Here is a 13533-nt window from a genome sequence, read left to right on the forward strand (position 1 = left end):
TTTACTTATTTTATTGTTGTTTGATTTGTGAGATAAGATAAGAGGTAACTGTGCATAAATGTTTGCTGTAAATATTGTGTTTTCCATATCCTACAGAGACTGCCATTACATGTTTGTTTTCAGTTTAAAAAATCAACAAAACATGAAATATACCATTAAAGCATCATTTGGTATGGAACATTATAGTACCAATATATAGTTAGCCATAGCTTAGTATCAACAGTTAACTCATAATTTATACTATACAGCTTACAGCTAGATGTGTGTGTTTGTGTGTATAGTAGTGCTGCTATTATTATCAGTCATACTTCTATTATCTTTAATGCTAATATAGTTATTATTGTTATTTCTCTCTCTCTCTCTCTCTCTCTCTCTCTCTCTCTCTCTCTCTCTCTCTCTCTCTCTCTCTCCCTCTCTCTCTCTCTCTAATGGAATAATGTTCCGTCTCTTTAAATTAAATTAAAGAGTATAGTCCAGACCTGCTCTTTGTGAAAAGTGCCTTGAGATAACATCTGTTATGATTTGGCGCTATAAATAAAACTGAATTGAATAATCATATTTTCACTCAGCTCATTGTGAGTCTAGGTGACTTACACACAACAAACATGAAGAGAGCTGCTTCTGCAGGATAGTGACTCATCCTGCTGTCACTCATGAAGAAGTGGGCAGGGCTGCAGGGGAGAATATGAGAATAGTACACTATGAAGGCGGAAACAAGAGGGTTTTTTTTAGCCCAGTAAGGATGCTTAAAAAGGAGAGTATCACTCTGCCTGAGGTGAAGAGGCACAGAGAGGAGAGGAGAGAGGGAAAGAGAGTTTAGAAAACAAACACAGAGGGACAGCAGAGAAGACAGCAGCATGGCCTGGGTTGCTCCTTGCTTCTATTTGCACATCATACATTTCTTTATTATTCTGGAAAGAGGACATGCCACTGAAAAGGATATCAGGGTGCCTGGAGCTACAGCCCCAGGAGATATCATTATTGGGGGAATCTTCCCTATTCATAAAGCTGTAGAAAAAAACAATGACTCATTTGTACCCCACGATCAGCAGTGTGTTGGGTAAGTCCATTCACTCTGATACAATCAATGATAAAAAAGACAATGTTTTGACTTTTTTTACTCTGTTTTAGTCTGTGTTTATCATTTTGTCTTATGGGAACAATCACGCAAGCTCGCAAAACTTTTACATAAATTGAATAAACTATCATAATAATTCAGTTAAGTCCTGTGAGGACTTGAATTTTATGATAAAATTACCAGATATAATTATAAGAATAATAACAAACCAATCAAAAATTGGTTTGTAGTGTGGGCATGAAATGGAAATATTCAACTAAACCAAACATTAAGGGTCAGTGACAAATGCAGTTTGGCAAGATGACAAGTTCAAATATATCTTTAAAACTAGATTTAAAAGCAGCATCAGGTTTGTTAAGATGTATACTTGGTATTTTGGTTGGTTTTTATGACATTTGAAATGACATTTGCAACATTTTTTTAACCAAAAGTAAGACTGGGTGCTCCTGAAAGTGTCCCATGGTGTAACCACAAAGAATGATAAATATTAAATATTTGAATCATCTACAGTGTATAAAAAGAATGACTTCATTTTAAAACTGGATTCATTTCAATGTTAATGCATTTTTTCAATATTGAGCAGGACAGATCCTAAAAACAACCATTTTTTCTAAATAAATTGGGGCAATGATGTAAAATGTGTTAAAACAAATAACAATCTCAAATACATGAGAAAGGAAAAATATTAGAAACCATTTTCAAAATAATGCACACCACCAATAAAGTGGCCAGTGAGTGTGTATACAATATATAATGATAGTGTGTTTTAATATTATATGTATATAGTTAATCCTAGTATACACTGTATATTGTATTGTATTAACAAAGGATACTGTTTAACACAGGTTTGATGAAAGTGGCCTGACAAAGGCTCTGGCTATGATCAATGCAATAGAGATCATGAATAAATCCCCTCTACTGGCTGCTCTTGACATCACACTGGGCTACCAGATCCAGGACTCCTGCGCTGATGTCAGCACATCTCTGAGGGCCACAGCATACTTCACCCAGCGGACCTGCTGCCACACACAAAGCAACACCTCCACATGTGGCCAACCAGTCATGGCTGTCATAGGATCCTCTTACTCTGAAGTATCTATTGCTATTGCCAGGGAACTGACCCTCAACATGATTCCACAAGTAAGTTGAAAGAAGTATTCAGATCCTTTATTTCATTAAAGTACCAATAGAACAATGTAAAACATACTCCATTATGTATGCAGTATTACAGTAAAAGTACTACAGTATTATAGTGATGTAGTATGCAGTATTACAGTAAAAGTACTACAGTATTATAGTGATGTAGTATGCAGTATTACAGTAAAAGTACTACAGTATTATAGTGATATAGTATGCAGTATTACAGTAAAAGTACTGCAGTATTATAGTGATGTAGTATGCAGTATTACAGTAAAAGTACTACAGTATTATGAGTGATGTAATATGCAGTATACAGTAAAAGTGCTGCAGTATTATGAGTGATGTAGTATGCAGTATTACAGTAAAAGTACTGCAGTATTATAGTGATGTAGTATGCAGTATTACAGTAAAAGTACTGCAGTATTATGAGTGATGTAGTATGCAGTATTACAGTAAAAGTACTGCAGTATTATGAGTGATGTAGTATGCAGTATTACAGTAAAAGTACTGCAGTATTATGAGTGATGTAGTGTGCAGTATTACAGTAAAAGTAGTGATATATTATTATATATGACATCATTAGATTATTAATAGTGAAGCATCAGTGTTAGAGCAGCATGTTACTGTTATAGCTGCTGGAGGTGGAGCTAGTTTATACTACTTTATATACAGTTAGCTAGTTTACACTACTTTATATACAGTTAGCTAGTTTATACTACTTTATATACAGTTAGCTAGTTTACACTACTTTATATACAGTTAGCTAGTTTATACTACTTTATATACAGTTAGCTAGTTTACACTACTTTATATACAGTTAGCTAGTTTATACTACTTTATATACAGTTAGCTAGTTTACACTACTTTATATACAGTTAGCTAGTTTATACTACTTTATATACAGTTAGCTAGTTTACACTACTTTATATACAGTTAGCTAGTTTATACTACTTTATATACAGTTAGCTAGTTTACATTACTTTATATACAGTTAGCTAGTTTACACTACTTTATATACAGTTAGCTAGTTTATACTACTTTATATACAGTTAGCTAGTTTACACTACTTTATATACGGTTAGCTAGTTTATACTACTTTATATACAGTTAGCTAGTTTACACTACTTTATATACAGTTAGCTAGTTTATACTACTTTATATACAGTTAGCTAGTTTATACTACTTTATATACAGTGGTTCCCAGCCTAGGGGTGGGGTCCCCCCAAAGGGTCAGCAGGCTGGTGAGATGATTAATTATCCATTGTGTCAAATCTTCATCTGAAAAGTAACTAAACCTGTTGAATAAATGTAGTGGAGTAGAAAGTACAATATTTCCCTCTGACATGTAGAAAGTGAATATACTACAGTAAAGTACCTCATAGTTGCACTTAAGTACAGTAGTTGAATGAATGTACTAAGTTACTTTCCACCACTGGTTTTGTGGACTCAGTGAGTCAGCAGGAGGGACTTCAGACAGATGATGAGCACAGTGTTGACTGTCACAGGTCACTGTCACCGAAGCAGCAGAACAGGTTTAGATGGCGGCTGATAAACATCAACCAGACTTTTTATGCTGTTGCATGACTGTGTAATTAAAATGAACCGCGTTTAAAAAGGCTGGACACAGCTTCGAGGTGAGGCTCAGAGATGAACAGGAACTAAACTACTTTGTCATGTCAGAGTGGAACTATAAATGTGACAATTCAAACAGGAACTATATATTTTTATCTAGTTATTAACACGGCCATATCTGTCTAATTTTGGGGAAATGTACAAAGATATTGCAAAAAAGTATTTTTCTGTCCAAACACTTTCAGACCAACATCAACAACTACCTATTAGATCTACTTGCACTTGAACCATACCTTTATCTTTTTGGAACAGTATGTATAACATGGTCTAAGCTCAAAGGTTCAATTACTAGCTAGTATGTAGAAATGAACTAGTCACATGATAACAGATGATCATATATGAGGAGAGATGTTGACTCCTGTCTCAAAAATGGTCTCTGGTGTCACATGTGAATGTCCACCTTGAACTTTCTCTGGCTGTCCACTGGCCATCAACAGACTGAATGAACAGCTCAAACAGACATCAGCTGTCTGTGAACAGCAGACCAAACCATATACTCATTCTGGGAAGAGGTCAAAGGTCTTCAACCATAAAGACAAATAACGCCATTCACATCATCTTTTCTCATTACAAAATCATTTTCTCACTATAATGTTAACAATTGTCATAATAGTTTGTGCTTTTATTGTGACAAACACATCCCATGGTTCTTTCTCCAAATGAGACGCAGAGTAGATCATATTCTTTAAGTGTCTGCATGTTGAAAATGATCCCATGCAGGCTGTTTAGTAATAGCAGAGATTCATTATGTGTTAGCCGTAAAAGAATTGATCAGTCCATCCAGATGTGTACATGCATCCATCACTGCTGTTTTTATAATACAGATGCAATCTAATATTTCAATATTTAATATCAAATATATAATATTTTAAATACTGTTCTTGTTAAGAGTATTCTTTCACTTTGTAATGAGAAAACGTACTTGTTTTAATGTGAATAACAATATCATTATAATAAACTTTTTCCCGCTCTTATTTTTCATGTAATTAAATGGGAATGAATCTCATGAAAATAACATCATTGGTTTTCTTTCCTCCAGATTAGCTATTCATCAACAGCTGTGACTCTGAGTGACAAGAGTCGCTTCCCTGCCTTCATGAGAACCATTCCTAATGATGAGCATCAGACAGCTGCCATGGTCACATTGATCAAATCCAATGACTGGAACTGGGTAGGAATAATTACCACAGATGGAGATTATGGACGATCCGCGCTTGACAACTTTGTGTCCCAGGCTTTGGAGAAGGGAATCTGTGTGGCCTTCAGATCAGTCCTTCCACAGTCTGAAACCAATCCAGTTGAAGATATCAGTCGGACAGCCAGAACCATTTTAGACAATCCCAACGTAAAAGTAATCGTGTCATTTACCAAGCCATCTCACATGAAGCATCTTTACCAAGAGCTGAGGAATCAGACGCTGACAAAAGGAAAGAACTTAGAGTCATTGAAAAGAGTGTGGGTGGCCAGTGACAGCTGGTCCTCCTCTGGCGTTGTACTGGGAAACTTAACTATGGAGGACATAGGACACATTGTAGGCTTCACCTTCAAAAGTGGAAACATGTCATCTTTTTGTGAGTATCTGAGCAGGCTGGAGGCAGCTAGACACAACTACACAGGGAATAACTCCTTCCTGAGAGAGTTCTACAATCAGGGGTCTAATTCTGTGAAGACCACCACAGAACATCTTCATGCTGACACTATCTACAGTGTTGAGATGGCTGTGAGTGCCATCGCTCAGGCTGTGGCCTCTATCTGCAAGAGGAGAAACTGCAAAACACCAGGCACAGTGCAACCCTGGGAGGTATTCACATACTAGACTGTGTGTGTGTGTCTGTGTGTGTGTGTGTGTGTGTGTGTGTGTGTGTGTGTGTGTGTGTGTGTGTGTGTGTGTGTGTGTGTGTGTGTGTGTATGTATGTGTATGTATGTATGTATGTGTGTGTGTGGACTCTTGTATTTATAAGGCTGACAGGGTAAATTAACCCTGTTATTTGTTTTAGGTTACAGACAGGGTTAGGAATAGGTTAAATGCATATAACAACTGAAGATAGGATTTTGACAGTTCAGAGAGATTATTACCACATTAAATGTGATTTGCATGATTTGCATGATTTGCATGATTTGCATGGTTTGCATGGTTTGCATGGTTTGCATGATTATCATAATAACATGAAACTAACACCCTTCTCACGCCTGGGGAACTGCTAAAACCAGTTTTTTCACCTTAATTTAAAAAAAATTAAAACATTTTCAGGTAAGTAACTAAACTAACTAAAATAGACATGTTTCTGAGTTGATGTACAGTAATTGTGCTGAATTTATGAGCAGCTGTTGATTCCAGAGGGATTTCCTTGACAACTGATCAATTTAGAACTGCTCAATCAAGTCAATATTTATCATTCATTAAACTTTTTCATGTATGTTGAATTAATTATATGTTTGCATAACTGAGCACTATCTCTATCATCTCAGTACTCTTGCTAGTAAACTTTAGGTCAGAGCACATTGTTTACAGTAATTATGATCATTGTGCCACAGTCATTGTGGTAATAATTTCTTGATGCTAGAATACTATGGTGCATTAAACATTTGGGCCAGAGGACAGGGAATTCATCCTGTTAACTGAATGTCTTCTCAAGTCTGGTCATACAGTACATACATTTAATATGCAATAAAATGTCATTCTTTATGTAGGTGGTAAAAGTTCTGCGGGAGCAGGAGTTTAAGCTAGAAGGGAAAAGGTACAAGTTTGACAAGAGAGGAGACATCAACCTGGGCTATGATATGAAGATGTGGAGGTCACATGAAGGGAACATTACCGTTTATAATGTTGTGGCTGAATATCACCCAGACAAAAAAAACTTCACCTTCATCAACCACAACACCTCTGAACAGCTGCCTGAGCTGAAGGTATGCCCATTGCCCTCATTCTGATATCATTGTGTACATATACAAACACACAGACACACATGTACCCACAGCAGTGTGTGTTCACTGAAAACATGCAGATTATTAAAGCTAACATAAGCATTACTGAAAGACAGGATTTCTGTTTTAATATACAAAAGTTTTGTCATGTGTGGAAAGTGAAGTGGCTGTGTTGTGTTCTAGCTGCAACAACTGCTGGAGCTGAAACTAACAAATCACAATAGAACAGAATAATTCATTGTTATATGGTCTCTCCCTGCCTTCCTTAGAAAGTCACCTCAAAATGCTCCAAAAGCTGCAACCTTGGACAGTCCAAGAAAACAGCAGAGGGTCAACACACCTGTTGTTACCAGTGTATCAACTGTACGAAGAACCACTACTCTAATGAAACAGGCAAGATACCCCCCCCACCCACCCACACACACACACACACACACACACACACACACACACACACACACACACACACACACACACACATACACACACATACACACACATACACACACACACACATACAAGCCATTTACAAGCCAAGTTTGTAAACTATTGGTTTAATCTTTAACATTTTTTTTTTTGTATTTTTTTAACTTATCACACATAACTAGAATATTCTGCGATATATCTGTAGAAACTGCATGTGAGAGCTGAGAGCAGATGCTGCCAGTCTGCAAGACTAAAACAACTATAGAAACCAGTTGCATTTGACATTCTCACACCAAAAGCACACACAATGCTGTAAGAACATGTGATTAATAGACTGAGTCATGTGTCACTGTGCCTGTTCTCCTGCAGATATGGATCAGTGTCTGAGCTGTGACACAAACAGAGAGTGGTCTCCTGAAGGTAGCTCCAGCTGCCTGCCCAAAACCCTGCTCTTCTTCCACTGGGAGGATGGCTTTGCTGTGGTGCTCTTGATGTTTTCAGCCATAGGTATCCTCCTGACTCTCCTGGTGTCTGCTCTCTTTCTGCGTCACGATGACACGCCTGTAGTGAAGGCTGCTGGAGGACCGCTGAGCCAGGTCATCCTGTTCTCTCTGGTTGTCAGTTTCATCAGTGCCATGCTGTTTGTAGGCCGGCCCAGCGGCTTCCGGTGCAAGGCTCGACAGGTGCTCTTCGGCATGAGCTTCACTTTATGTGTCTCCTGCATACTGGTCAAGACCCTGAAGATCCTGTTGGCCTTCCAGTTCAACCCTGAGCAACAGGAAGTTCTACGGAGGATCTACCAGCCTTTTGTTATTGTCACTGTCTGTGTGGCCATACAGGCAGCCATCTGCATCTGCTGGTTGGTCCTAAAAAGCCCATTTAATAACACCGAGAAGCTTGCAACTACTCTGCTGGTGTACTGCCATGAGGGCTCATATTTGGCCTTCGGAGTGATGTTGGGCTATATAGCTGTCTTGGCCTTTGTGTGTTTCATCTGTGCCTTCAAAGGGCGTAAATTACCACAGCAGTATAACGAGGCGAGGTTCATCACCTTCAGCATGCTGCTTTACCTCATCTCCTGGCTGCTCTTTATTCCTGTTTATGTCACCACTTCAGGAGTGTACCTGCCCGCTGTGGAGATGGTGATCATTCTCATCTCCAATTATGGCATCCTTAGCTGTCATTTCTTCACAAAGTGCTATATAATCATTTTTAAGAAGAAGCAAAACACAAAGAGCGTTTTCAGGAGGAAACTGTATGAATATTCCAGTGAAACCACAAAGTCATATTCTGTGTTTCAGAGTTCAGTGTCATGGCAACAGAGCAGCAGTGAATGCAGCATCATCAGTTCTCCATCTCTCTCCCTGCCTGCAGCCGATTCTCTCAAACCTGTGATGGTGACAAACTGCGGAGTCTGCAACTGCACAAGTTTGCACAGAAGTTCAATCACACAACACAATTGCCTCAGAAGAAGGACCAGCATATAAACTATCACTACTGTGCCTCAGTAACTCACTGGTTATTCCAGCTGTGGACCTCCTGGTCACTCTCTCCCTCTGGTTTCCTGTCTACTCTCTACTGTTGCTGCAATAAAGGCCTACAAATCTACAAATACACCAAAAATAATGAATATTATTTATATATATATATATAATTTATATTACATTCTTCTGTGTTTTATGTGCATTGTTTGTATGATCATACAGTCTGTTAAGGTAGACAGAGAGACTGAGCTGGGATCTCTCATCTCTTAAGGGTTAGGGTTATCATGTAACGCATATGTGTGTGTGTGTGTGTGTGTGTGTGTGTGTGTGTGTGTGTGTGTGTGTGTGTGTGTGTGTGTGTGTGTGTGTGTGCATGTGTGTGTGTGCATGCACGCCATGTACTTGTGTGCTCGTGTACATACACTGAAAAAAATGACTTTTTTGGTGCATTAAACTCTATTAGAGTAACTGTCATAATTTCTACCTTGTATTTTTAAGATTCAGTAAGAACTAGAGTTTCTTAAGTAAAATTAAACATTTTATTAATGTAATACATGAATTATGGGGGAAGAGTAAGTTTTACTTCGGTTTCCTCATACTATTTAAATGTTTAATAGTTGTATGTACATAAACCTAGAAATACTACATAAACTTTATGTGCAGTGAGAGTTCAGGTGTAATGTTCCTTTAGAATGACGTCACTTCCTGTAGGGCCTACTGGAAAATAAACAAATGTCCGACTGAGCTGAAAGCGTCCGAGTGATTCTATTAATTAATAGTCTATTAATGTATAGTGACATAACACTTTACTGTGAAAGTGTAGCATTTTGAAACGCATGCACGACGCATGCGCACAGTATAACAGGACTGACTGCTCCGGACGTTACAGGGTCACAGAGCAAGGTGTTGCATGTACGACAGTCATTTCACAGGTAAGTTATTACTGTTCTGTTTTAAATTTGTGATAATCTATAAGTCTGCATGTAGTTTGACGCAAGATATGTCACTGTTCATAAGTTAATTAAAGTTAGCATAGCACACGACGCTGAAGTTAGCTTCCGATTCACCAGCCTCCGATTCGGCACTTAATTTAAAATGAATGAATCATAAAAACACAGTCCCTGATTTGTGAAACCCTTAATCTAATTGTGAAAATGCTATAAAGGCACATTTCACAGTTTGTTTTTTTTGTTTTTTTGGACTGTAGACCTCATTAGACCAGGTCCAGATTAAAAACCACTGACCCTTGACTTCTCAAATCTGGACTAGATTATCCTACAGACCCGGTTTTTATGAATCTTCAGGGTCTGTTTATTATTTTACTCAGGATTCATGTTTTTGTAGAATCAATTGTTCATTACAAGTTCTATAAATCTGTCATGTGTTAATTGTTTTATTTAGCTAGACAAAACAAAATGTTCATTTGTGTTTGTTCATGATACAGTTTATTTCTTATGAAGTCTTATTAAAATATTTTTCTATCTATCAACAGGAAGCAAATCAGAACCGAACATTATTCTCATCATTCAGGCAAGTAGAAAATAATGTATGCATGATATGATGATATGTTATTTTCCCTTATTCATCCATTATAACGTAATATTCAAATTGTGACTGAATATTTTAGACCATTGTTTTAATACCACAAATTATGTCTCTTCGTTTTCAGGGTGCCCTTTGGAGGAGCCAGTGGACTTTGTGGACAGTTGGAGTTGAGGTCTAGGGAGAGGAGGTCGAGGAGAAATTCATCAGGGAGAAAGAGTAGGCCTCTTGTGATATGAGATGGTCGTGCAAAAGATGCAATTTTAGGTCATCAAAACGTTTAGAGCTCATAAAACATTCTAGGTTGAAGCATCCACACACTGGTCAAGGCCGCTCACTACCCTGCTTGTACTCAGATTGTCCTTGTTTATTTAAAAGTTGGGGGGCACTTCATGCACATGTGTCTAGAAATCATACACAGACTCAACAGTCAGGGCAGATAGTTTCATTTTCGTGTCTTGTATGTAATTCATGTAGTTTTAACACAGAAGCAATATTTTGAACACCTTAGGACTCATCTGAAAAAGCATGAAACTGTTAATTGTGTTTTTAAAGATTGTGACTACAGTACGAATATATATATTCAACTTTTGCTTCAGATAAAAGTAGGAAGTACAATCCTCACTGCATTGAAGATTTTAAAAATACTGTATTCCAGACACATTCAAGTCAGGCAAGTGAGGTAACAGAGGATAGTAGTTTGATTGAAAGTGAAGTTAAACGTTAAATGTTCTTGAATATCTGAGTATTATATTTCTGTAATGAACGTTTTTCACTGCATATTTGAAAAGCACTATTCCAGATCTGTACTACATGTACAAAAGTATTGGGACACCTGCACAGTCTAATGCAATATTTATTTCCAGTACAACAGCTCTGCCAGCTTCTACTGTTGTTAAGCTTCTACATGCTCACTTTTTATTTACATTGTCAGTAAGGTGATCATTCCACTTTATGTTTATTACTCAAGTTGTGGTGGATGGTGCTGCTCTACCATTATAGTGCATTATATTGACAGTGTTCCTAATATTTTGCCCCAGTAGTGTATATTGGATGTGTATACTGTGTAATACTGTCTGTTTGTTCTTTTTATGTCAGTCATACCAATGTTACATTTACGGCTGCCCCATTAAAAGATTGGGCCTATCCCTAACCCTTTTCAAATATGCAGTGAAAAACGTTCATTACAGAAAGATAATACTCAGATATTCAAGAACATTTAACGTTTAACTTCACTTTCAATCAAACTACTATCCTCTGTTACCTCACTTGCCTGACTTGAATGTGTCTGGAATACAGTATTTTTAAAATCTTCAATGCAGTGAGGATTGTACTTCCTACTTTTATCTGAAGCAAAAGTTGAATATATATATTCGTACTGTAGTCACTATCTTTAAAAACACAATTAACAGTTTCATGCTTTTTCAGATGAGTCCTAAGGTGTTCAAAATATTGCTTCTGTGTTGCGTGCATGTTACACTGTGTTATATTTTCACAGCTCAGTGTCAGTAGATGTTGTACAGTTCGGGTTAGACTGCAGGAGAGTTACAAGCCTTCACAGGTAGAGGTGTGGTTCCAGAACTTGTGCATGGTTGGCGTGACTTGTGTGTGGTGGTGGGGCCCAATGTGATATCTTTTCATGGGGCCCAAAATCCCTGGCGGCACCTGGTAATACCGGTGTATAAGATAGACCTAATAAACACTAAGTGACTGTAGCCAGGAACAACTCACTTGAATTGATGAGTAACAGTGAAGCTTCTTCTTAGTATTTCAGCTGCAGTCTCTATGTATTTACCTTCTTATTACCAGTAGTAATTAAACTGTATCATATATTTACATTCATAAATACTTAATAATTAAGGGACAGCAAAAGACCATGGCCAATGTTTGACTGTCCATGCCTCCAAAACCTGATCTCAATCCAACAGGTGAAGGTGACTGCAGTATAGGCTTGTATATGTGTACATAGAAGGCTTCAACTTTAGGTCACCTCCAAAGTGCATGGTCCCATTCTCACATCTGTCTCTTAGTCTGATGTCTCTCTTTTCACAGCTTGACAAATGGCTGTAAAACCAAAGGTTATGTTTGTTTTCTCTTTTAAATGTGTTCTGTCTGCTTCTCTGCTTGTGAAGATTATTTAACCTGTTACCACATTTATGTACATATAGGTCATGACTTCATGGTGGCAGAGACAAAACAAAGACATTATTTAACTAAGTGCTTCATTGACCACAAATGAAAATGACATCTACGACGATGAGTCCCTTTGCACGAATATGTGTGTGGTTAGCCTGTAAACAGCCTCAGGTCCTGCTTGTCATTGAATTTCCACACTGAAAATCCCCGTCTCTGAACCTGTCAGTCTGGTTGAGCAACAATAAATAAGACAGGAGAGCAGAGGAGAACCGTGACAACTTTAAATATTAGATTGCACCACAGTTTCCTTTTCAGTTTGTTATATCATTTTTCTTCTAATGTTTTTCTGGTAAAAACACAGTAGGATAATGCAAAGCTGACAATTAATTGTTCCCAAAAAAGGCCAATTCTGAAGACTGCAGGAGAAACCTAAAATTGTTATGAGGAATGTAAACTGTAATAAGATATAAGCACTGCAATTCACAGCAATGTCATCTTCTGTCACTGATACTCAAGGATATAATTACGTTCAACAATGAACTAGCCAACAGGGTTTTCATTGTTTTACTGGACATGTGTATGTATAAGTGAGATGTCAACAGCTGGACTCCTAAAATGCATTAAGTATGGCCATGTCTTTTAAACATGTAGCATCTTGTACTGTCTTATTGTTCAGTTATCTGTGGATCCTACTTTCACACATGCAGGACTCCACAACACCTGGAAACACATATAGATGTGTAAACGTGGAAAGCTCCTGCAGTTAAAGGGATCAATGCTTCATTTCTTCAAGCAGACACTTGAGGCGATGCATTCACTGATCTTTTGATAACATCTAAAATGGATTAAAGAATCCAGACTAGTCTAATGGTCCTCTTATAAAGCACTAAGGAAAGGTGAACAGTGTAACTTTTAGAACTAGGGATCTAGAGGGATCACACAAGGAATGTTCAATGGAAACCTGATGAATAGAATTGACAATTCTCTGAACCTGAAGTGCTTGGAATATATTTCACAATACAATATAAATAAAATGCACTTGATGTAATATGACTGTTCATTATAGTGGGAAGTGCAGAAAGACAGGACCAGGGATAGAGAAGGTTATAACATGTAACAAAAGTCTGTGGCTGGAGTCAAACTACAGATGTTGCAGTCATGTGACCTGC

The 13533-nt window shown here is 37.6% G+C and overlaps 1 protein-coding gene across 1 annotated transcript; it reads left to right on the forward strand.

The window, feature by feature from the left end:
• The first annotated feature begins 857 nt into the window (after positions 1 to 857).
• gprc6a (G protein-coupled receptor, class C, group 6, member A) lies at positions 858 to 10402 on the forward strand. Its single transcript, XM_053327651.1, has 7 exons — positions 858 to 1060; positions 1924 to 2218; positions 4890 to 5651; positions 6543 to 6758; positions 7046 to 7169; positions 7572 to 8630; positions 10356 to 10402. The coding sequence occupies exons 1-7, from the start codon at positions 858 to 860 to the stop codon at positions 10400 to 10402; spliced, it is 2706 nt and encodes a 901-aa protein (XP_053183626.1).
• Positions 10403 to 13533: the final 3131 nt, after the last annotated feature.

The sequence above is a fragment of the Scomber japonicus genome, chromosome 10 (assembly GCF_027409825.1).
Source record: "Scomber japonicus isolate fScoJap1 chromosome 10, fScoJap1.pri, whole genome shotgun sequence".
NCBI classification, from domain to species: domain Eukaryota; kingdom Metazoa; phylum Chordata; class Actinopteri; order Scombriformes; family Scombridae; genus Scomber; species Scomber japonicus.